Here is a 23,469-nt window from a genome sequence, read left to right on the forward strand (position 1 = left end):
CACAACCTTGGCTGAATTTTGACTGTTCTGGCCTGATTTCGGCAACATAACTGTACTAGAACCCTTCACGGTCAGTATTCCCACGCATTAAATGACTTTCCCGACGCATACGGGCACTTTGCAAAACCTGGCGAGAATCTGCAGCACGCTGAATTCTCTGTTTTCAGCCCTGAAAATGCGCCAGATCGCCTGTATAGCGGTCCCCTTGCGTCCCCGAACCTCCTGGGGGTATTAGGGTCCGTTTAGGGCCAAAGCCCTAAACCTGCAAAAATACACAGCAGGCTGTAATTCACTGTTTCGGGCTCCGTTTCGCGTGCCGGTCGCATCCGTAGCAAGTCCTCGAGCTCCCGCACCTGTAGGGCTACTTGCCCTTTGAATCGGACGAGATTTCTGGCGTGAAACCTCTCCGAATTCACATGTACCTACGGGGGGGATTAGCCACTAGCTAATCCAGTACCTGTGCAAGAGGCTCTTGCCTCGGCAATCGCGTATGAACCCACACAACTGTACATTGGTCAAATGAAGAGCCCACTAGAGGGGCATAACATACTGCCAAAGGGGAGAGAGAGGGCAGTGCGTAGCGTGCAGGGCATCACTCCTGGCACCGCACTGTACATAGGAGGGAAAGCAAGCACTCCATAGCTCTTAACCTGTGACAAAACTGAAAATGAGGCTCTCCCCCTCCTAAATTCAGCGCCAACTCTTGTTGCATGAGGCAAGTGCACCAGAAGGTGCCACTTGGCACATTTATAAGCATTTTCCCGTTTCGGGGTTGCCGTCTAAAAATATCCCAACCGGTTGCCCAGTTGACTTCACGGCAGAGTAAGAAAATGTTCCCCTTGTCATTCCGGAGGTAATGACGTCAACACATTTTCAGGTCCCAAAATAGAAGTTCCCTAAATTTTAGGAGATGCTGCCATTGTATCTGTCTAGGTCATCCGACCCTCTTTGTACACTGCGGCCACACCCAGAATTGAAATGTAGCCTCTGTAGCGAAGGATTCCACTTTGGCTAGTCAATGACCCCACTTGGCTAACCATAGTCCTTGTCCAACCTTAGTGCTCTCTTGCCCTCAGGCCTGGACTCCCTCTGGACAGTTCCACACTAGCTATGCAATGCAGGGCAGTTAGATTTCCCGAGGGGTGTTTCCAAAAAGTGAAAGTAAATAGATAATAAGAAAGAAATCAACAAAAAGGATAGATAGTAGTCACACACTGGTGACATACCCCCCTCTTGAAATCTCAAACGTCCTCGTTTGCATCCATGTCGTACATGCTTACTGTCAACACTGATGTATTCAACACCTGTCGACACATATACGACACATACATGCTCATTGTCAACCCTGGTGTATTCAACACCTCGTCGACTCATGTATTGCCTGCATGTGAACCCTGTCCCAATGACATAGTGGTAGCTTCGCACTCTGCCATTGCTTTGAGTCACTAACTTTCCAATGACAAAATGGTAGCAGCACATTTTGCCACTGTCTTATAGTACACGTTGGAACCCGTAACACTTTCGAGCATACCCAAACCGACAGTTTAGGAACGCAGTTACACATGTACTTTTTAATAGAAGCAATTATTGTATCCTTGACAAACTGACAAGAAATACTCACTTCTATAGCACTAACCAAACTTTTGGACATTCCATAAGAGCAATTGCCAAACTGACAATCTGTACAGCTCTAACATTCATGTAACAGGTATTTCATTTGAGCTCACTTTAAATACCATGTACATCATTTGTTTCAGAAGCCATTGTCACACTGACAATCCATGTAGCTTTGAAACTCAAGGGGTCAAGGTAGGTTGCAAACCGAACGCTTCAAGGTAAAGTGATAACACAGTTGGTGACTCTGCAAGTTCACCTTCTTCCATCCACTTAGCATCCATTGGTGGATAGTTTCTGAACTTTACCAAGTAACGCCTAGCAACCTTGCCTTTCACTTTCCTTTCTTTGTGTGCCAAAATCTGCTACGGGACCAAGATCTCGTCAAGTTCCTCGACTTCCGGCTGATCTTCAGCTGGCATATCTTCTGGCACATCACCCACATAGGGTCTGAGAAGACTCACATGAAACGCATTGTGAATCTTCCAACTGTCAGGCAATTTCAGCCTATATGCAACATCACTGATTATGTCGCACACTTGAAAAGGCCCATAGTAACGCATGCTGAGCTTTGGAAACAGTCTTTCCTTGCCCTTCATCTTCTTTAACCTTGCCTTTTCAAAGCGTAAAAGCACCCAATCACCAAGTGAATATACCACTTCACGACGGTGACGATCAGCTGCTTTCTTTTGCTTTGCCTGAGTCTTTTCTAAGGCCACTTTGACCTTCTTGTACATTTCATCCATGTCCTGAACATACTTATCTGCTTCAAATATCTTGTCTTTTGTATGCAGTATGGGAGGAACTTTCTTGCCACCTTCAACTATCTCAAAGGGTGCCTTGCCAGTTGATGAATGCATTGTATTATTGTATGCATACTCCACCAATGGCAAATACTGCTCCCACTTTCCTTTATGCTCTAACACATAACACTTCAGCAGATCTAGGACAATAGAATTTGCCTCTTCTGACTGCCCATCTGTTTGAGGATGAAATGACGAAGAGAATTTGAGCGTGGTGCACATATTCTCAAACAAGCCTCTCCAGAACAAACTTGTCATGCGTGGATCACGATCGCTAACAATCGACTGTGGCATGCCATGATACTTGAAAATATTGCTCATAAACAAGCGTGCCATCTGATCTGGTTTTATCTTCTTCCTGACAGGAATAAAATGAGCCTGTTTGCTGAATCTGCAAATAATGGTCCAAATACCATCGTTTCCTGTTTGCGTTCTCGGAAGATCAAAGATAAAATCCATAGCAATACTTTCCCATGGTTTATCTGGAATAGGTAGTGGTTGCAATAACCCTGGTGCCTTTTGCCTGTCAAACTTGACCTTTTGGCATATTAGGCATTCTCGCACAAAGGCATCCACATCCCTTCTCAATGTAGGCCAATAGAAGAATGTCTCAACCGCTTTAACTGTAGCATCGATACCACGATGCCCTGCATACGGTGGGACATGACTCTCTTCCATCACTTTGCGTCGCAATGGCTTTGTGACACACAATCTGCCATGCATCATCATGAACCCGTCTTTAAGAAGATAGTGTTCATGACGTTGTCCATCCATTAGTTGCTCGAAGACCCTTGCAAAATCTTCATCATTTGCATGCTGTTCTCTCATATCATCAAGTTCATGATGATAAGGAATTGACACAGCTGAAATTTGTGGCTTCCTTGACAAGGCATCAGCCACAACGTTCTTCTTGCCTTCCACATACACAATCTGAAAATGGAACATGGACAAAATATTTGCCCATCGCATATGCTTCTCAGATAACTTTGTCTGTGTCAAGAAGTATCGCAAGGTCTGATGGTCCGTTTGGACAACGAAATCTGCACCGAGCAGGTAGTGTTTCCAACTTAAGAGCGCATGAATCACAGCCAGTAACTCTTTCTCATAGACCTGCATGGTCATCTCTGGCCCTTGCAAAATTCTGCTCTCATAGGCTACTACCCTGCCATCTTGCATTAGCACTGCACCAATGCTACTACCGCAGGCATCACACTGGACCACAAATGACTTCCTAAGATCTGGCAACACAATGACTGGATCTGAAGTCATCTTTTCCTTTAAGAGATTAAAAGCTGAAATCTCTTTCTGTGTCCATCTAAAGGTGACTGCCTTCTTTTGAAGAGCATGTAAAGGTAAAGCAATCTCAGCGAAATTTCGGATAAACCTTCTATAATAGGAGCATAGTCCCAAAAAGCTTCGGACATCATGCACCGTCTTCAAATTTGGCCATGACTTGATCGCTTCAACTTTTGCAGGATCCATTCTGACACCATCCTTTGAGACTGCGTAACTCTTTGTGCTGAGCCGCACTAGCCGCACCATCTGTTTGAGGATGGTGTCAGAATGGATCCTGCGTACTTGGCCCATTATCTCTTTCTGCTGAGCCGCACTAACCCTGTACGGAGGCTTATTTGGTGGGCTACTGCCTGGCACCAAATCTATCGCATGGTCCTCGGGTCTCTCTGGCGGTAATTGAGACGGTAATGAATCGGAAAAGCAGTCACTACACTGTTGTAAAAACATTGACCTTTCTTTATCTAGCACAGATAAATTTGATTCATCACAATCTGACACTTCACGTGCAAAAACCAAGTACGCAGAAAGATGCTTTTTCATTACAGAAGTAATAGCAGAAGCTGATACAGTGGGAATAGACTCCCCTTTAAGCTTTACATCCAGAATGTGAGTCTTTCCCTTGCTCTGTACAGTGATCTTTTTGTTGTAGGCATCCATGATTCCCTGTACACGAAATAACCAAGGAATACCTGACAACACATCACATCCGTCCAGTGGCATGATGTAAAATTCTTCAGCATCTACATAGGACTCGATATGTAGACGCAACTTTCCAATGATGGGTGTCACAGCCTCTGTATGGCCAGGACATGCCAAACCTGCCTCTACTGTATACCCCATCTCTTCAGGTCTGATTCCCAACTTTGAAGCCAATTCTGGGGAAATACAATTGGCTTTGGCCCCTGGGTCAAAGAAGATGAGCACTGTTTGATCCCTGACCTTTCCCCATGCTCTGCAAAGCTCACTTGCATCTGAATTTGGCTTGTCGCCCACCATATCTGGCACTAGACCAGCCATGGGCTTCTTTCCTTTCTTGTCTTCCTTGTCATCAGAATCAGCTGGCCTTTTCTTTGTAGGACAGTTGTAAGCAATGTGGCCAGGCTGCTCACAGATAAAGCATTTGTTCTCTGACCTTAGCACCTTCTTTTGCTCTTCAGACTTGCGAGGAAAACGTCTTTTCCATTTCTTCGTTGGTCCCTTTTCTGATTCAGCCGTAGCTTTATAATTCCCTGCGTTGGCCGACTCCTGAGTCCCTTTAGGAGCCTCATTGGGAACGTGCTTCTTGGCTGAATTTTTCTTGGCTGATCCTGCCTTGACGCCAGTGTTAAATTCACAATCTTCTCCCTTGAGCAAACCATTGCCAGTGTTTGCTACCTCGATGAGCTGCGTCAAAGTAGTGACTTTAGTCTTCGTACAGTACTTTCTCAATCCTTTAGGTAGGCCACAACAGTATTTTTCAATCTGTTCTGTCGATGGCACAAACCTATAGGAAGTTACTGGCAGTAGAGCTTTCCAAAACTTCCTATTGTAATCATCCAGATTTCTGCAAGTGGCAGCATTAAGCTGGTGCCATTCTGTCATGACATCTGCTTCAAAGTCATCAGATAACCATGCTGCTGCAAAAATCTGCTTGAAGTAAATCCATGTGGACGGAGCTTGCCATTGAAGCAATAAAGTTGTCCACCATTGTCTCGCATTCCCTGTCAAGAAAGTGGCTGCCTTGTGGACCTTTGAAGCCTCTGTAAAGTTTCCCCCTGCATAGGCCTTGTCAAACTGCTGGAGGAATGAGAGAGCCTTCTTCCTGTCATCAAACCCTGTAAAGGTCGTGAAAGACACACCTTTGCCACCTTCTTTGTACGGAGTTGGCCTCTCCAGCGGCGTTAAATTGTCATATGGAAGTGACTGAAACATGGGAACACTATTAGGGTTCATCTGTGTTCCTTGGCCGCTATTAACTTGACCTGGAAATGCCATATTTGGCTGCTGATTTGTAATTCCAGCCATACCAAAATTTGCCTGTGGCATCCCAAATTGGCCCTGAGTGCTCTGAAACCCTGGTAGCATGCCCATGACACCATACATGGGGTTAGGCATCATCGTTTGAGCACCCCCGAACACTGTTCCTGGCGTGTTAAGACTGATTTCCAGGTGCATGACCAGCCATGCTCTGGAATACCGATCCACCTCCAAAATAGCCAGGGTGTACTGAAGGTGGTGGGAAGACTTGTTGCATAGCCTGTAAGTTGCTTCCTTGCCCATTAGAACCGGCTATAGGCTGCTGAAAGGTGGCGGGCTGAACTGGTACAGCTTGAAAGACTGGCATCTCAGCCACCTGTTCTTGCACCTTAGGCATAGGTTGTGGAGACTGCATGTTCTCCGTCAAGTGTACAGATGTTTCCATTGACTGTGCGGTATGAATCACCTGTGCTCGAGCCTTAACAGGCTTTTGAATATGATCCAGTGACCCAACTTGCTGAGACGGAACAGGAGGTTGCAGAAAGGCTAAAAACCTCGGGTTCTGCATTACTTGTTTGAACATAGCCACAGCAGTAGCCAACTGGGTCCTGAATATATCGTCATCTGTCTGTGGTGGTTTTGAGGACTCACCCACTTCATGTGTCTGTTGACCCTGTGAAGAGGAAACCTCTTCAGTCACATCATCTGGTCTGTCAGCCATAATTGCAATTCCCTGTGTCTGGTCTATGATCCCATCTGTCTTCAAGCCCAAAACTGACCAAGGCTCACTTCTATGGGAAAAAGTGATTTAATCCCGTCGATGGAACCATGTAACCGGCCTGTTCAATCCAAAAAGGGCGGTAGACTTTACTTCAAACCTTGATTTAGCTTTCACCCATTATTAGTCGTCTATTATACCTGCGCTATAGTGACACAAGAGAGGGGAATGGGATACAGATGCTAGAATGCACTTGTATGAGAAGACCGACACCAAATTGGCCCCTAACTTAGGCGCCCCTTTCGGTATTTCTTTATTGTTTAAAAGAGGGAATAAACGCTGTGGTTCTTTCCAAGCTGCCCCGCACAACCTTGGCTGAATTTTGACTGTTCTGGCCTGATTTCGGCAACATAACTGTACTAGAACCCTTCACGGTCAGTATTCCCACGCATTAAATGACTTTCCCGACGCATACGGGCACTTTGCAAAACCTGGCGAGAATCTGCAGCACGCTGAATTCTCTGTTTTCAGCCCTGAAAATGCGCCAGATCGCCTGTACAGCGGTCCCCTTGCGTCCCCGAACCTCCTGGGGGTATTAGGGTCCGTTTAGGGCCAAAACCCTAAACCTGCAAAAATACACAGCAGGCTGTAATTCACTGTTTCGGGCTCCGTTTCGCGTGCCGGTCGCATCCGTAGCAAGTCCTCGAGCTCCCGCACCTGTAGGGCTACTTGCCCTTTGAATCGGACGAGATTTCTGGCGTGAAACCTCTCCAAATTCACATGTACCTGCGGGGGGGATTAGCCGCTAGCTAATCCAGTACCTGTGCAAGAGGCTCTTGCCTCGGCAATCGCGCATGAACCCACACAACTGTACATTGGTCAAATGAAGAGCCCACTAGAGGGGCATAACATACTGCCAAAGGGGAGAGAGAGGGCAGTGCGTAGCGTGCAGGGCATCACTCCTGGCACCGCACTGTACATAGGAGGGAAAGCAAGCACTCCATAGCTCTTAACCTGTGACAAAACTGAAAATGAGGCTCTCCCCCTCCTAAATTCAGCGCCAACTCTTGTTGCATGAGGCAAGTGCACCAGAAGGTGCCACTTGGCACATTTATAAGCATTTTCCCGTTTCGGGGTTGCCGTCTAAAAATATCCCAACCGGTTGCCCAGTTGAATTCACGGCAGAGTAAGAAAATGTTCCCCTTGTCATTCCGGAGGTAATGACGTCAACACATTTTCAGGTCCCAAAATAACAGTTCCCTAAATTTTAGGAGATGCTGCCATTGTATCTGTCTAGGTCATCCGACCCTCTTTGTACACTGCGGCCACACCCAGAATTGAAATGTAGCCTCTGTAGCGAAGGATTCCACTTTGGCTAGTCAATGACCCCACTTGGCTAACCATAGTCCTTGTCCAACCTTAGTGATCTCTTGCCCTCAGGCCTGGACTCCCTCTGGACAGTTCCACACTAGCTATGCAATGAAGGGCAGTTAGATTTCCCGAGGGGTGTTTCCAAAAAGTGAAAGTAAATAGATAATAAGAAAGAAATCAACAAAAAGGATAGATAGTAGTCACACGCTGGTGACAGCCTCTGTCTTGTTCAACTAAATATACCAATTGTCGTACCACATGCTAGGCATGTGTCTCATCAGGAGCCTCAGGGTGGATGGGCTCGCTGGATTTCCTCCTTCAACAGTGTGATCTCCCAGTGCTCGTCCATGTCGATAGGATCTTGGGTTCTTTATGGCTTATGCCCCTTATCACAAAACGATGAAGACGGGAGCACGCCAGATGCGTGATGGACTAAGGGTGGAGTGGCTGCAATCTACACACTTGGCAACACTTTAGTACTTCAAAACACTTGAATAAAAGAGAGAGAAGAAGACACGGCGCGACAGAGTTCCGAGTCAAGACACGTTGGCCGCAAAGACTAGCGTCCCTTTTGGTATTTCTTGAATAAAGATCTGCAAGAGTACAACTCCCGTTGGGTCCAAATCTTCCAGCTCACCGTCTAGATGCCAAAAGAATGGCTCTATGGCCACTTATAAAGAGTACATGGGTTGCTAAAAGCAGAGCCCCAAAAGCATTAAGCCTAAAAGCACTTGGTTCTAAGAACATCTGGTCCCAAAAAGCTCACGCGAAAGCTACCAAATCTGCCGACGCAAAAAGAAGAAGTCCGTACAGCAATGCCACGTCATCCCAGCAACGCCAAACGCGGAAATCCGTACAATAGTGCCACATGGCAGGCAGTGCGATTTACGGAAGTCAACTCCAGAGGTCAAGCTTTCATTATTTGGGTTTTAGGCCCTACGACCCATGCTCCATCAGTTGGTAGGGGTTAATCCCTAATCCCTAGATACTTCGACACGACCTTTTTGAGTTGGTTTTCTTGTGTTTCTTCTTTGTCTAGGTTTTAGGCCTCGGCCGGTTCCTGCAAAACTCAATCAAGTCTCTAGACCCAAAGGCCTCACAGTTGCCCTAGAATCATACACATGACTTTAAATGCAAATACTTCACAGAGAATTCCAACTTTGACCAAGAGATTGGCATGGGCCACCTTCCTAGAGAGAGTGAATCTGGGACAGGCCAAACGAACGCATCGGACCGATGCGTCTATGACCTTGGCACAAAAACCCTAACCCTAAAACCCGTCACAATTTTACTGCCTTGTAAGGTGGCTTGCCAATTCCCACAACTTTTTCAATCTTAGAGGCTTCAAAAGTTTTTTTCCAAGATAGAGGCTTCAAAAGTTGTGTCTATTGCTCGATCAAAGCCAATGGTTTCTTCTCATTCCTAGACCATGTTAATGTATCAAACTTTACATTTTGGCCTCCTCCTTTTTAGTCTTTTTGTGTATCCATCGGTGTCAATTGGTCGTTCACAATCAGTATCAAAAGAGTGTTGTCCTCTGTACCAAAAGTAGTCCTGAGGATAGGATGCCAATGATCCCACCTTTGTGGAATCGGTAAGGTATATACTATATGTGCATGCCAAGCACAAAGCCATCCATCCCTCCCATGGGTCCAGCCTTCAAGGCATCCCTGCTTGAAAATCGCCATAGGCACAAGTGCCATACGGCCCAAAAGCACCTGCACTTGTGCCATATAGTCCAAAAGCGCATGTACCTGCTCCATAAGAACCAAGTCCATCGGTAGACATCGCCATCTAGCTCTTGGCTGCCATATCTAAGAAGGTAGGACTCCTGCCCAAAAGTCTTGGAAAGGGTGACATCTGACGCTGCAAATCTTGCATCTAGTGCATATGTATCATCTGCTGCTGCACATGTTGCTTGACCTACTGCTACAAACTCGACACATGCGGAAGCGCACATATACCCGATGCAACTAGACACGAGAGAAAGAGAGAGGTTGGGCACCATAAATCGACACCAAAATCACGACTATATTGACTCCAATGGCAAAAATGGTATACAAAGTTTAATATATCTATCGATGCTGACTAGCGTTCCTATTGGATCCCTTCTTGTTGTTGGAAACTTTTGTCACTTTTAGCTTTGCTTTTGATTTTAGCTAAGGGTTAATCACCCCCTTCTACTACTGCATAATTGTGCTTATTGATTGAACCTTCAGATATTTGGCATAAAGTGGATCCCAAGAATAGTAAGAAAGTGTCCTATGGGGACATTCACTTTAGCTTCAATGTGTTTGTCCTGGTCGATTGGATTTGGCCATGCCTCGGACTGCCTTGCTTGATCGTCGTTATCACCAACCTCTTCCTATTCCAAGTCCTCATCTTTGACTTCTTCAACTTTCACTTCCATTTCCTCTTCCACATACTCGTATTCCTCCTCTGAGTCACGATGACAAGGTGGTGTTGCACCCATGGCTGATTGCTACAAACTCGACTCGGACTCTTTCTGAGAGAAGAATCGACTAGAGCTCTTATACCACAGAGACCGGCAAGTCACCTTGACTTGTCGAGGTGGTGAGACAATGCAACCGTTGTGAAAAATTGCTGACTGGCAACCTTTCCTTCGGGAGTTTGGGCAACTTGATGATGCAACAAGGAGCTTCCAATGTTGCACGAGGTGGACAGGAGCTTGCTGACATGGTGAGGTGCTTGCTGATGTAGAGAGGTGGAAGATGAACTCCACCTCTTCCGTCTCCTCCGCAAGTGCCACATGTTAGTCTCTTTCGTTCAGTTTCCGTCTGATGAGAGAGAGAGAGAGAGAGAGAGAGAGAGAATCCTTGGTGAGAGTTTCTACAATCACTCACCCCCCACCCTACGCGCAACAATCTAATTGATTCCAGATGCATTCCAAGTGTCAAAATGCATGAGTGCCATTTCTTTTGACTTGAGCCTTATTCCCACATGACCACAAGACTCACTCCCACAAGTAGACAACTTTAGTTTTGTTCACACTTACACCATTAGTTTGCTTACACACCATACCCCCTAAACCTTAGATACCTGAGCGGTTAGCTCTTTCGCCGATTCACAGCAATTGACAAAAAACAGACCTGATAGATTAGTATTAATTATTTAAAACTTTCTTCTTTGGGTATGCGAAGCAAAAAATAAATTAAAAAACTCTTGAAAAGTTTCATTTCTTTCAAATCTCATTGCAATCAGCATTTGCTGATGCTTCTTTAGTGTCTTTTTAGACCTGCAATTACCAATGCCGATAAATATGCTCCAATTTCTTGGCTTCAAATTTGCTCAATACCTCATGCTATCAAGTACCTCAACCCAGTGGAAAGCTCAAAACTGCTTTTCGATCTTATGTCGTAGACTTTGGTTTGCACATTTCTGTGACTGAACTTATTTGAACCTTTTCATAGCCTATTGGCTTCTGTCTAATGATATTTGCCTAAGACTATCACAATCTCAGCATGGAAAAGACTGCTCAACTTATATGATACCTTCACCATTCAGTCCTTCTGTAAAATGCATTCACGATTTGATAGAGGTACTCTCACCAATTTCATAAAATCAATCATTGTCATCGTAAATGCCATTCCCAAATTGAAAAAATAGCTCATATGCACTTCTCCAGGTTCTCTCTGTCGTTTGCGGGGAGGTGAAGATAGAAATAAAGAAGAGATGACGATGTTGTCACAAGCAAACTCACTGAAATGACATACCCTGAAAGCGATGATGGTAAAAGAGACTCACTGAAGGATCTCCCTAGGGCCTTGAAGAGAAGATCACGGCCTACAGATATGGTAGGCATGCTGCTGCGTTCAGCTCACCTTCTCCACTGACCTCCTGTTTGGCAACGTTAACCCCTCGCTCGATTGTTGGGTTCGAAGAGCAGTGTTGTGCGGGAGCGTTCCGTGATCGACCCCTGTTTCCGCTTCTAATTCTGATCTTTGAGGTCTCTTTGAGACAATCTCATCAAATTCTCTCTTTTTTTTGGCCGGCTAAAGGCTTTAGTATCCATATGGGTGAAGGTCATTTAAATTTATTTGGTTGACATGTGTCCTTTTAAAAATTGAAGAGAAAGAAAGCATTTCTTATCAAATGTTATTTCCCAAAGCTGGTTTCATTGGCTTTCTAAAAGAAGCTTTAGAGGGAAGTTAGTTTAGGCATACTTTCAATGTTTTCAATGATGATTGATACTTACCTTAAATGTTATTTCAGTTTTAAAATAATAAATGGATCTATTATTTCACCTTTCATTTCACATCCTGACATGTCTTGACTATTCTTGTATTATATATTATATTGTTTAAGAATGTTAAAGTGAAGCTTCATCTTGCATAATTCTAGGAAATTATTTAGACACACACACATACACATTGATGAATTCTTTTTAAATCTACATTTTTTAATGAAAACATTAATTTATTCTTTTGTTTTAGTTTTTCATGTATTTCTTTATTTTATTTCTTTTTCATCTTATTTTGTTTTTAACGTGTAATGTATACCTTTCACCTTATTATTTAAGTGGAGCCTTTTTTTAAATATAAACCATTCGAAATTATGGTTGGATTCACGAGAGCCGATGAAAGACAATAAAAAAGGAATGTGCCTTCACCATGGAGGTTGTCCATTGGCACAAAAAGAAATTACACTTCTTTAGATCCACAAAAAAAATAGCAACCCTTCCCCTTCTCGGAAGAGTAGTTCTACCGTCCACTTTTCAACACAAAACGTGGATTGGTGTGATTGAATTGAATCCAACAACTACGTACTTAACAATGCTACTACTACACTACACCTCATTGAACATCCAAATTGTACTAAATAAATTTTATAGAGCTACCTCATCCCTAGTGAAAAAAGCGAGAGGTAAAAGAAAGAATAGGACGTTTTTGTCACCGACTCTTGTGAATCTAGCTTGTGTATGCATAATGTATGTATAATGAATAATATAATGTAGATTTTTATTTTTGTTTTCTTTCTCATTTTATTTTGTTTTCAAATAATAATGTGCAATGTGCATCTTTCAACTTATTATTTAAGTAGGACCTTTTCTAATATATAAACCATTTGTGATTATATATGTATAATGGAAAATATGATTTCATAATGAAACACAATAAAAATTTCATGTGATTGTAGGCACTCATTTAAACTTACTTTCCATAACTATCATTCCCCCCTTAACTGAGCAGGCCTTCGTGCATGTTCACCTTGTTTGAGATGCTCATTTGAGCTCAATTCAAAATAACACATGCAAACCTTGACATATCCTTTGCGCAGGGGTATCCAGTATATACAAGAATTCAATTCAATGGGTGCAAAGCCCCTAGAGGGATTTGAGACCATTCACCTAAACATACTCTTGATCCCATTACAAAATTTCTACATTCTTCTTCTCAGCAAGACGCTTCCTCCTACTTGACAGAAGCCATACACAAATTTCCAACACTAGTTTTGCCAGCATTCCGTTCTTTTTCTGGGGGATCGGTAGAGAGAGAGCTTTTGAAGGAAGCTTTTTTTTGTTCCTCTACTTGGGCAATTTTTTCTAGCCAAAAGCTCTCTACGCTGTCGTTGGAGGGAGCTTTTTCGTTATTTCTCAATCCCTTAGAATATTCAAACTACCATTATCTTTGATAAAAATTATGCTTGAAACATATTTGAAGGACAATAAGATACAATCCACACTTTTAGGACATGTGAGCCTCGACACAAATCACAATTTTAACTCAACACATAGCATCCATTAGCAACGAAATATGTTATGCACAAAGTAGACGAACTGCAAAAACAACTTCAACCAAGCACATAGCATCTACGAACAAAGTAATATGATATGCCCAAAGTAGACGAACTGTAAAACAATTCTTGAATACTACATGTATTTTTTGCTATGCTGTAAGAAAAATTAATCACTATGGTTGTCCGAAGTAGGTGCTACGTCGAGCAGAGAGAGAGCTTTTTCGTCTTTTTGACTTGATCCCCTAAAACAAGCATAGAGAAAGCTTTTTAAAAAAAATAATCAATTATTCTATTTTTTACCAAAAGATTTCTTAAAAACTCCCTCAGAAAACTTCCTATGATCCCCTACTCCTTTTTTTCGAATAGTTGTTCAATCCTAGAAACCCATATGTCTTTCAGGACTACACCTCTAGCTATGCCAATTTTTGTCCTCAACTCTTCATCATCCAGGCGCTTGGAGCCAAGCACAAGATCATCTAAAGAACGGGGTGCCAAGTTGGCAAAACACCCATCTACAAATTTTTCCAATGAAGCTCTTGATCGTCGAACATCCCCATATGAGGTGGGGTATGGTCTCAGTGTGTTGGTTGCATCTGATGTAGGTCCCATCACCAAGACGTCTCACTTTGTCCTTGTCTCCGGTAAAGCATTTTCCAGAGGAAGACTTTCTGCTCATCCTTGCATTTAGAGTGCCATATGTTCTCCAACAACTGGTTCCATTTGATCTTGCTCCACTTTTTGCACCAAGTTTTGTTGAGATGCCCAACCCATTGCTCAGAGAAAGCCAGCTTCTCATAAATGCTCTTCGTCGAGGGAGAAAGAAATGACTTCCCCCCGGGCCACTTCCACGCCTTCCACTCGACTGTCGTTGAGCAAGGTGGGAGGAAGATTTGGGAAAGGAGATCCCGGAGTCTACCAACAACTACCTCTTCCTGTAGGGACGGGCTATTGACCCCTTTCAATCATTCTAGAGACTACCAACCTCCTTCATGATGGTTCCACAGAGAGGCTAGGGTGCCAAAACCTTTGTTGTTGAGTCATCTTGAAATCTCGGTCAATTGATGATCAAGAAAAAAACCTTGGGGTCCCAAGGATACCATTGCAGAGCAATGTTTTTCTAGTATCTAGTCTCTTCTTCCCAAATAAGTGTGGAGGTGGCTTTGCAGCTTTTGCCTATGAATTTACCAGTCAACCCCCCCTCCCCCACTCTAACCGTAAATCTCATCAAATTCTCATCATGTAAGAATGTGATCACGTGAGCTTTCTTAACATAGCCATGCAAAAAACAACGTAGATCGAAAAGTTGGAAGATTAAAAATCTCGTAGGTTATTAAGTGAAAACAACTAGTTATAGAGGGAAAAGCTTGTACGTTATCTAAATGATAAAGCAAAAGGTGCAAGAAGGTTAATATTGATGCAATGCAGCCATGTAGGTTGCCAATACCCTCAAGAGTGCCAAGAGAGTAGAAACTAGATATGTACGGTAAGCACAATGTGAAGTTGATTATAACAATTGCACGGAAAGATTAGAACATTAGTAAAAAATTTGGGTCCTTTTCAAATATTGCTTTTAAAAAAATCTTATAAATCTACTATGAAACATTTGCAATTATCTATTTGTGTTGTTATTAATTGACTTTGTAAATAAAGATGACATGAATGATTCATAAAAAAGCATCACAGATAATAAAAGTATTTTTCACATGCACATCTACATTACAAATAAGCACAAATTTTGTGGTATACCTAGAGAGAGACATGTAAATCACCCTATGACAACTTACTAAGTAATTATTAAGCATTGCAAACACAATCTACAAACCCATGAGTGTGTTTGCTTATTGCCCTATGCTTGCGAGCTTCAAGCTTTTGAGGGCCCTTACCCGCATTCGAGCATGAATTTAACAACAACTGTCCTCTCCCTTTGCCTTGCATGTTGCTTTTCACCAGTCATATATGCACAAGCTTTTCTTCGCTTCACATGGCCTCGACCTTGTGGCTTCACTCCTTGAATTTGCAAGAGGGGTGATTAAAGGCCTTCTACTTTGGCCTCATTCTTGTGTGATGTAATTTTTTGGGAGCTTAATAAAATGAACCGTGGTCGACCACTTTCTTACAGCTTCGAAAGGCCTTCCCGAATCATCACATATCGTATAAGCCTTCTCGCTTCAGCGACATAGGGTGTGAGAAAAACCTTTGTAATTTATTTATTTATTTATTTAAACTTTTTTGGGAGGGGGGCGCTCAAAATATGGCACCCAAGTCAACCCAAAAACATGTGAACTCTAAGGCTTTAGCGATGGCGAGCTACCAACATCGCGCACACACACACACACACACACACACACACACACACACACACACACACACACAGAGAGAGAGAGAGAGAGAGAGAGAGAGAGAGAGAGAGAGAGAGAGAGAGAGAGAGAGAGAGAGAGAGAGAGAGAGAGAGAGAGAGAGAGTCATGTGGGCCTATAGAGGTGGATTCGGCATGTGATATAGAGACAAAAACAGCTCGCAGCATCTTGGTGATGCTTTTTGGAGTTGTGGCTACATGTTTTTGTGTATGCCAATAGCATCCCTCCCTCCTTTCCCACACGGCTCCTCTCCCACGCAGCTCCTTTCCCATATGAGCTCGCCATGAAAGCTTCGGGGGGGGGGGGGGGGGGGGAGAGAGTGTCCATGCATATGCCAAAAGTGGGTCTCCACTACCTCCCCTTTCCCCAAAATGGCACACTAATCTCCACCCAACCTACTCTTATATACCCTTCTATGCAAGCCCCTTGGACTATGCATGCCATGTGGGCTCATAACCCCTTGCCCAAACCCTCCTTAGGACCCTTGCCCTCATTCTGGACAGGTGGAAAGCAACCTCTACCTTTGGATTGTCTCTCAAGATTTAAAGGATGAAATCAAATGCACATGGATAAAGCACTAGTATTAATAATAGAGACACCTCTATATTATAACATTGTGTGTGCGCGTGCGGGTGTGTGTGTGTTTGGGTGGGTGTGTAGGTTGCAAATTGTAGATTATCAAAGCTTCACTCATAATTCCCAACATTAGTGATGCATCAAGAAGTAAAGACATAATAGATCAAAAGACCATTATCGTTTATAAGGCTTTGAGATACAAAGGGGATCAAGTAGGAAGTGTTCTGAGTTCAAACAACACCAAGGGTGAATGCACAAGCACTTAGAGCAAGGGTCCCTCTTGCTATAGATACCACCATCAGATCCAACAACCAGAGAAGAAGTTAGACAGTAGAAGGCAAGTGTCAAAAAAGAAATCCACACGTATAGATGTCCACCCTAAGTACATAGCATAAAGGGCCTTCAAGAGAGTTTGATGAGAACACTTCAGGAGAGCCCGCCATAGCCGGCTTGGTGTGTATGTAGGAGTAAGGTCCAAGTAACTTCTCTAAGAAGCCTAAAGTCATGATATCATGCTCTACAACTCTCAAGCAGTATGTCTCTTTTTGGACCAGATCAAAGATTGTCACCTCTTATAAGGCCATGGCCTCTCATGCACAAGGTGGTGGAGCCCCCCTTAACAAGAAACGCAGGGTAGTGGGAGTTGTCAGTCGTCGGGCAGGCGTGGAAGGTAAGGTGGTAAAGACATTACCAAAAAATGATAGCTTCCACACGAGGTTTTAATTCGATTTAATTTTCCAAGGCAAGGGAGGTGATCCCAAGTGAGAAAGAGGCTAGAGGAGTATTTTATGAACAAGTAAGTCAAGGGTGAGTGAATTTGCAAGAGCCTAAGTAGAAGATGCAAGTAGAATTAGGCACAGTGTGTATATCCCTCCATCCATGCCCACACTAGGCCCATGAGAGGGGGCACTAGGCCCCCCCCCAGGGGTCCTAGTGCTCGACACCAATAGACAGGTGTATCAAGATGTCTTTAAAATCATAGGTGAAGGCAGAGGAACTATACCCAAGTAGGGTCTGCCTAATAAGTCTCCACAACTTTCCCCTTTCAAAACCTTTTCCACAAAAAGAATTTACCAAATGCTAGATATCTTTACAAGCATCTAAGTGTTGTTATTGCAAAATAGGATAGGTTTTAATTGGGAAAGGATTACCATATGGACCCAAATGTTAGGCCTATTACTAGTTTTATGAATGTATCTTATAGGAGCACAGATTAATAGCTCCACGTTTATGAAGTACCTCATGTTTAACGGCCTACATGAGATTGATGAGGTGGTATGGGTTGCTTGTTGTCCTTCAATGATGAGTTCAGAAGGATAGGCTCTCCTGTCGGATGTGAAAAACTTAGAATTTTCCAGTTTCTTAAGGTAATTATATTCAAGGGCATGCATATAAAGATTACACCATATGTGTGAGCAGGCCAACCATATTGGGTTTCCATTTGTTTGCTTATAGAAAGTCTAGTAGCATTAAATGTCCATATAGCTAGGTATTGATATTGATTACATCCTCTAGATGGAAGAAAGCCCATTTTCATACTTTATTTTGGACCAAACCCCTTGTTGATTGGCAATAAGAGGGGAAACTGTTGAAAGAGGTAAACAATTTGAAAGGCACAAGTGATAAGGTCAGTCATTAGGGGGATTAACCCAAATTCACCATAATGAGGGATATTCTCATAGCATTTCTTAATGTATGTTGAGAGCAAGGAAGAGGTTTCTTTTGGAACGTTAAGAATGCAGTCATAAATGGTATGGCAAAGTAGTGCTTTTTTATTAGGAATTCTTGCTCTCTCCTTCAATTTTGGAAGACAAGTTTTTGAGATGAAAGTCTTATGCAAGGATAAATAAGAACAAGCACTATTTGCCCACAAGTGAACACCCTAAAACCATTCTTATGGATTTTGTAAGATGCCATCTGGAAGCGGAGAGGCAACGAGTTCACTAAGTTCATCCCTTTTAAGCATAGCATCCACTATGTTAGTCGGATCCTCAGAACATAAGATGAAGTCAAGAGTGCGTAGTCTTTTTATCTTTTTGTTTGAATGAAAGCCTTACAAATGAAAAGTGGGTTGTTGGGGGACTTTATTAATGCATGTAATCAAGTACCTATTCTTGAGAGAATGAAAAATAATATTCAAATCTAAGTCAGGAGTATAGCCAAACTGTTTGGGCAACCAAAGTTGAAAGTATTTGAAAAGAAATTTGCCCAAATGCTATAAATACCAAGCAATGGGGGAACTATGATCATCTCTTCAGATAAGAGCTTTTTCTACCATAAACAAAAATTATAGACAAGCCTTCTCCATGTCAGGAGCACAAGAGGGAATGTGGTTCAACCCATATATGAATAATTGCCTTAGTGGGAATACTTAGATTTTCTACTTCAGTAAGTACACATCCCAATTCAAGAAAAAAACCAAGGTCCGAAGGGAGACAAAGACATGCAGAAGATAAGGGAAAAGTAGTGAAAACCTCCTTTGGATTACATAGAACCAGTTTCAAGGAAGGCATAAATTTTCAGACGAACATACAAGCTTCCCAAAATGGTGTCAACACAAAGTTCGTACCAAAAAAGAACAAGCCAAAAAAGGATTTGAGACAAGGCATATTCATGAGGGGAAATCCATCTGCATCACTAGTTATGGTTAGTTGTAGAGGAGGGACTTGGCACTAGGTACATAGCTGCAATTAAAACTAACATGACAATTCGAATTTGTAGAAGGCTGGCCAAGACAAGCAGGGAAGTTGGGGGTATGAGCAGTAGAAGGGGTCATCATACAAATACTACCAACGTCAATAGGTGAGGTAGCATTCCAATTCGGGTTAGGGGTGGGGTAGAGTGAATCAACCTATTATTGTCCATTTGCCTCCCTCTTCAATAATGTGATTTGTAAAAATCACCACGAGGTATTTTTGGAGTCCTACCATCATTAGCTAGGTCCTTGTTAGGGACAATTGCCTTTCAAATGAGAGTGTCCACCTCAAACATGTTGCTTCTAGAGGCATGCAGTTGTCCAAATAGAGTTAGCTGCTTGACAACATCCTTAAGCTTTTCTCGTTAATAGACATGAATCAGGAGTGCCTTGATTGCTGAGGCAGCAAGGAAGAAGGTTGAGAGATTGTGCATGATCATCCAAAGGGCATGATCAAACCAGAGAATGTTGGCATCCTTGTAGAAGTCACCTTCACTTACATGTTCACAACCACACTTGATGAAGGATCTATGCACATTTCAAATATGTGTGGTGTACTTAGAGTCCTTGACATTGGTACTAATGAGACCTTTGATATGTAGCAGGCAACCCACATTAGCATTGCACCTTTGAGTCTCAAAGCGACCCATAGTGAAAGGGCAAGCCAATAAATAAGTCTCAATGATAGTAGAGCAATTGTTCTGCAAAAATTGTTGCAACCCACTCTTCATAGCATCCTAATCCCTCTCATTGATTAGAGTGAGCCGCAGTCCTTCTAATAGAGGTGCAAGGAGGCCAAAGTTTCCAAGATTCCATGGCTTGTGGTTAGAATCTCGTAGTTAGACTTCAAGGAGTCTAGCAGGGATATATGGGTCTATATAAGTTTCAAAAGTTTTTTTTGTAAACCCTAGGGAAGGGCTGGTTACACAAAAGTTTTGAGTAGTGATTGGAGCCTCAACATCATCCAACCCATTGAGGATCAATAGGTTTGTAGTAGTGGTAGGAGGTAACAAAGATAAAGAAGGGGCACCCTTCAACATATTCTTTTTCCTTTGCTTGATCAAAGGATCATTGCATAATTTCTTACCATCATGTAAGTCCATGAACTTCCTCATGATGTGGGGGGGAGTTCTCAAGCCATTCCCTATGTTCTCTACTACCATCATCCTGGATTGTACCCATATTTGCAGCAACATCCATGAGTCGAGTGACTGCAGTCGTAGGATTTTCCCTAGCCAGTGCATAGATGTTAAACCATGTAGGTATATCTAAATGGGCAAGTACCAAGAGTTCTATAGAATCATCTACAGCAAGTGCTCCTTTGTCAGCATCTAGTAAAGTCCTATGGAATGCAGGCTCCTTTATACATAGAAGCAAGCCTTGCACTATAGATGGGGGGGTTGGTAAGCTCCCATCATAACCTAAAGTTGTAAGTGCATCATCCTATCCTCTTGAACAATTAGCCTGCCCCCAAACAAAATAAAGTGTAAGCAAAAGAAGACATCAAGGATTAAAGATGGTAGGTGACAAAGGATCGTTTCTACCACCACTAGTGTGTGTGTGTGTAGGTTGCAAATTGTAGATAATCAAAGCTTCACTCATAATTGCCATTAGTACTGATGCATCAAGAAGTAAAGACATAATTGCCTACGGGTAGTGATGCATCAAGAAGTATATGTATGATTGTGCTAAATCAATGATATACACAAAAATGAGGGTTGTCTTAATCAAGAATCTACATCATAGAATGACAAGTGGATAATGTAAAAATACAAACATATGTTGCCTCAATCGGTACTCACCACTATCCTATTGCCTCGATCGACGCTCTACCCAAGAATAATCAAACACTACTTCACCTGGTGATTTGTGTGATGTCTAATGTGTGTGATTGAAATAGGAATATATGAGTGATGGATATTGAGAAGCAATGAGTGATGCTTGAATCCATTGAGCTTCCTCAAGAGAATGGTTAACATACTTTACCAAATGTCAAATATATTGTTGTCCAACATGGGTGGTAGTCAAATCATGATCCAAAATTCCTTCAAGGGTCAAGACTTTTACATTATCTTCTAGCAGCGGACAATTCACTCACAAGTACAATAGGAAGAATGCCTATAAACGGGTGTAATAGACTTATAGATCATGTATATGTCAATGAAGAGATAATACTAGTCTATAAGCACTATCATCAGACCTATCATTAGGGGTTACAAACCTAGATGTTATAGTCCTAACAAGGTACAATAAACCCATTACAATAAACAACAATCACAATAAATGCTATATCTTGCACTATAAAGGAAACAAGGAGCAACATAGCATAATTATGAACAAAAATTGAGTCATAAGCAAAATGAAGAAGATGATGTGCATAGATTCGCAATCCGTCCCGAGGTATGATTGAGCTCCTCATTTGTGTATGTATATATTTTTATTAGTTAGTTTGAAAAGTAAGTTATAAAAAGAAAGGTACATTCCACTTCAATTAAGAAGTAAACTACTTTTTTTAATATGGAATTTACATAGTTTAAGAGGGGTTCCTACAAACTGAGAGTTTAATAGACTTTGCTCGTTATTGTAGTAGTGGAGGCCACTCAAAGTGAATGATTCTTTATATCTACATCTCATATATCAACACACATCAATCACATTATATTATATTTCTCACCAACAAAAATATCCAAAGTGGAATAAAAATATTTAATTCTCATTTTCATTACTCTTTCTTTGCTTTTTATAATTCTTCTCAAAATTATAAATAGTTTCACATGGATTCATTGAGGGACCCATGTGGAGAGGAGTACCAATGTGCCCGAGTCTCATTTTGATTTTCTCTCCTTTCTTGTGTGCATGAGTAGCACTATGCTCTAAGAGGTGTGCATGAATACACTTTCATGTATGTCAGTCTCTCCTTCTCTCCACTTGCGCACTTGAATGCTCATAGCATATATACATTTGCAAGGTATGCATGTTGTTTTCTTCTCCATTTATCATATTTTTGTGCATGTGCAGGGCCTTTGTGGTCTGTGCTTGCTCTTGTGATATCAAACTCATGACAATGCTCTTGGTAAAGGAAATTTATGTAGCTACTAACATATGTTTTCCAAAAGACATATAATTTCTGGCTCTATGTCTATTGTATTGCATGCCTACCATGTATGCTTACATATGATTTTTGAAAAAAAGCTCTATCAATATGTCTTATGCGTTTGAGCAAAATAAGACTATAGTCAAAAAATCAATGTCTTATGCGTTTGAGTAAAATAAGACTATAGTCAAAATTTACTATGCATATACCAATCAAACCTAACTAAGGTGAAGAACATTGTCAAAAATGACTAAAGAGGAGAGGTTGGTAGTTAAGGCATAACATAACACATAAGAGAAAAGCATAGTCAATGCTAGCCCGCCAACTCCCTTGTCCATTGTTGTCTTGTCTAAGCTCTCAACACACAACTTATAAAATCCTATGGATGCACTACAACTTGCCACTCTACTGCACTCATTGCAAGATAAAGAATGAGAAACAAACATTCATTCACTACAAACTTAGGGTTTTTATGCACAATCATATCAATATGGATGCTTGTCCAAAATATGGTCGCATATTTTGAGATGGCAAGTAGACTGCTAGTGGGTGGCATTACACATGGCTATATGAGATTTTTAGATGCAAGTGAACTAAAAGGGTGGATGTGCAATTTGATTGATTTCCTGCAATATAGTGACGCCAACGCCATATTTGGGTGGAAGCAGACCCTCTTCCAAATGAATGGTGCATTTGGTGATGACATGGATGTGTGTTGTGGTGATATGGTAGTGCGTAATATCAATTGCCTCACTATTTCTAATAGATGTTGTTCATGAAATGACGGCCTCTACAAGCTAGAAATGATCCTGGACCACACAGATATGAGAGTAAGCAATCATGTGTAGAGATTGACTTATGATAGTTATGTGGTTCACCATTGTGCATACAAGGCAAAGATTACATAGGAGGTAGAGCCAACTTGGTTTAAGGTTGTAGGGGTAAAGACCAACGCGGTCAAGACTCCAACCACACTCATCCCTAACTGCTAACCTTTTTATTGGATATATAGGACAATAAGGACAACTTTGAAGAGATGATCTCTAAGAAATAGCCCCTCTAGAAAATATGAAAATATAGCCAAACATAGACTTCCTATTTTCTACATTCTTTGCATATTCTGCATCTATGCATCCAACCACAGATGCATCACTATTTTCAAAGCATAGACACTTTCTCATTGTACCCTTCAAGTATCTGAGAATATGTTCCACTGAATCCCTATTTTCTTA

General features: G+C 42.1%; 1 protein-coding gene across 2 annotated transcripts in view; it reads right to left on the minus strand.

Annotated features, from left to right (window-relative positions):
- Nucleotides 1–11,727, minus strand: part of LOC147449818 (tRNA synthetase beta subunit family protein) — a 110,375-nt gene extending 98,648 nt beyond the window's left edge. Inside the window, exon 1 of one of the 2 annotated variants that reach the window (XM_086522180.1) lies at nucleotides 11,524–11,727. In XM_086522180.1, the coding sequence (XP_086378306.1) occupies nucleotides 11,524–11,581 (58 nt within the window). In that variant the 5' untranslated portion in view covers nucleotides 11,582–11,727. The remainder of the gene's footprint in view (nucleotides 1–11,523) is intronic. The other variant, XM_086522181.1, reaches the window with a different exon arrangement.
- Nucleotides 11,728–23,469: the final 11,742 nt, after the last annotated feature.

Source organism: Adiantum capillus-veneris, chromosome 10, assembly GCF_014529385.1.
Source record: "Adiantum capillus-veneris isolate H3 chromosome 10, ASM1452938v2, whole genome shotgun sequence".
Lineage (NCBI taxonomy): Eukaryota > Viridiplantae > Streptophyta > Polypodiopsida > Polypodiales > Pteridaceae > Adiantum > Adiantum capillus-veneris.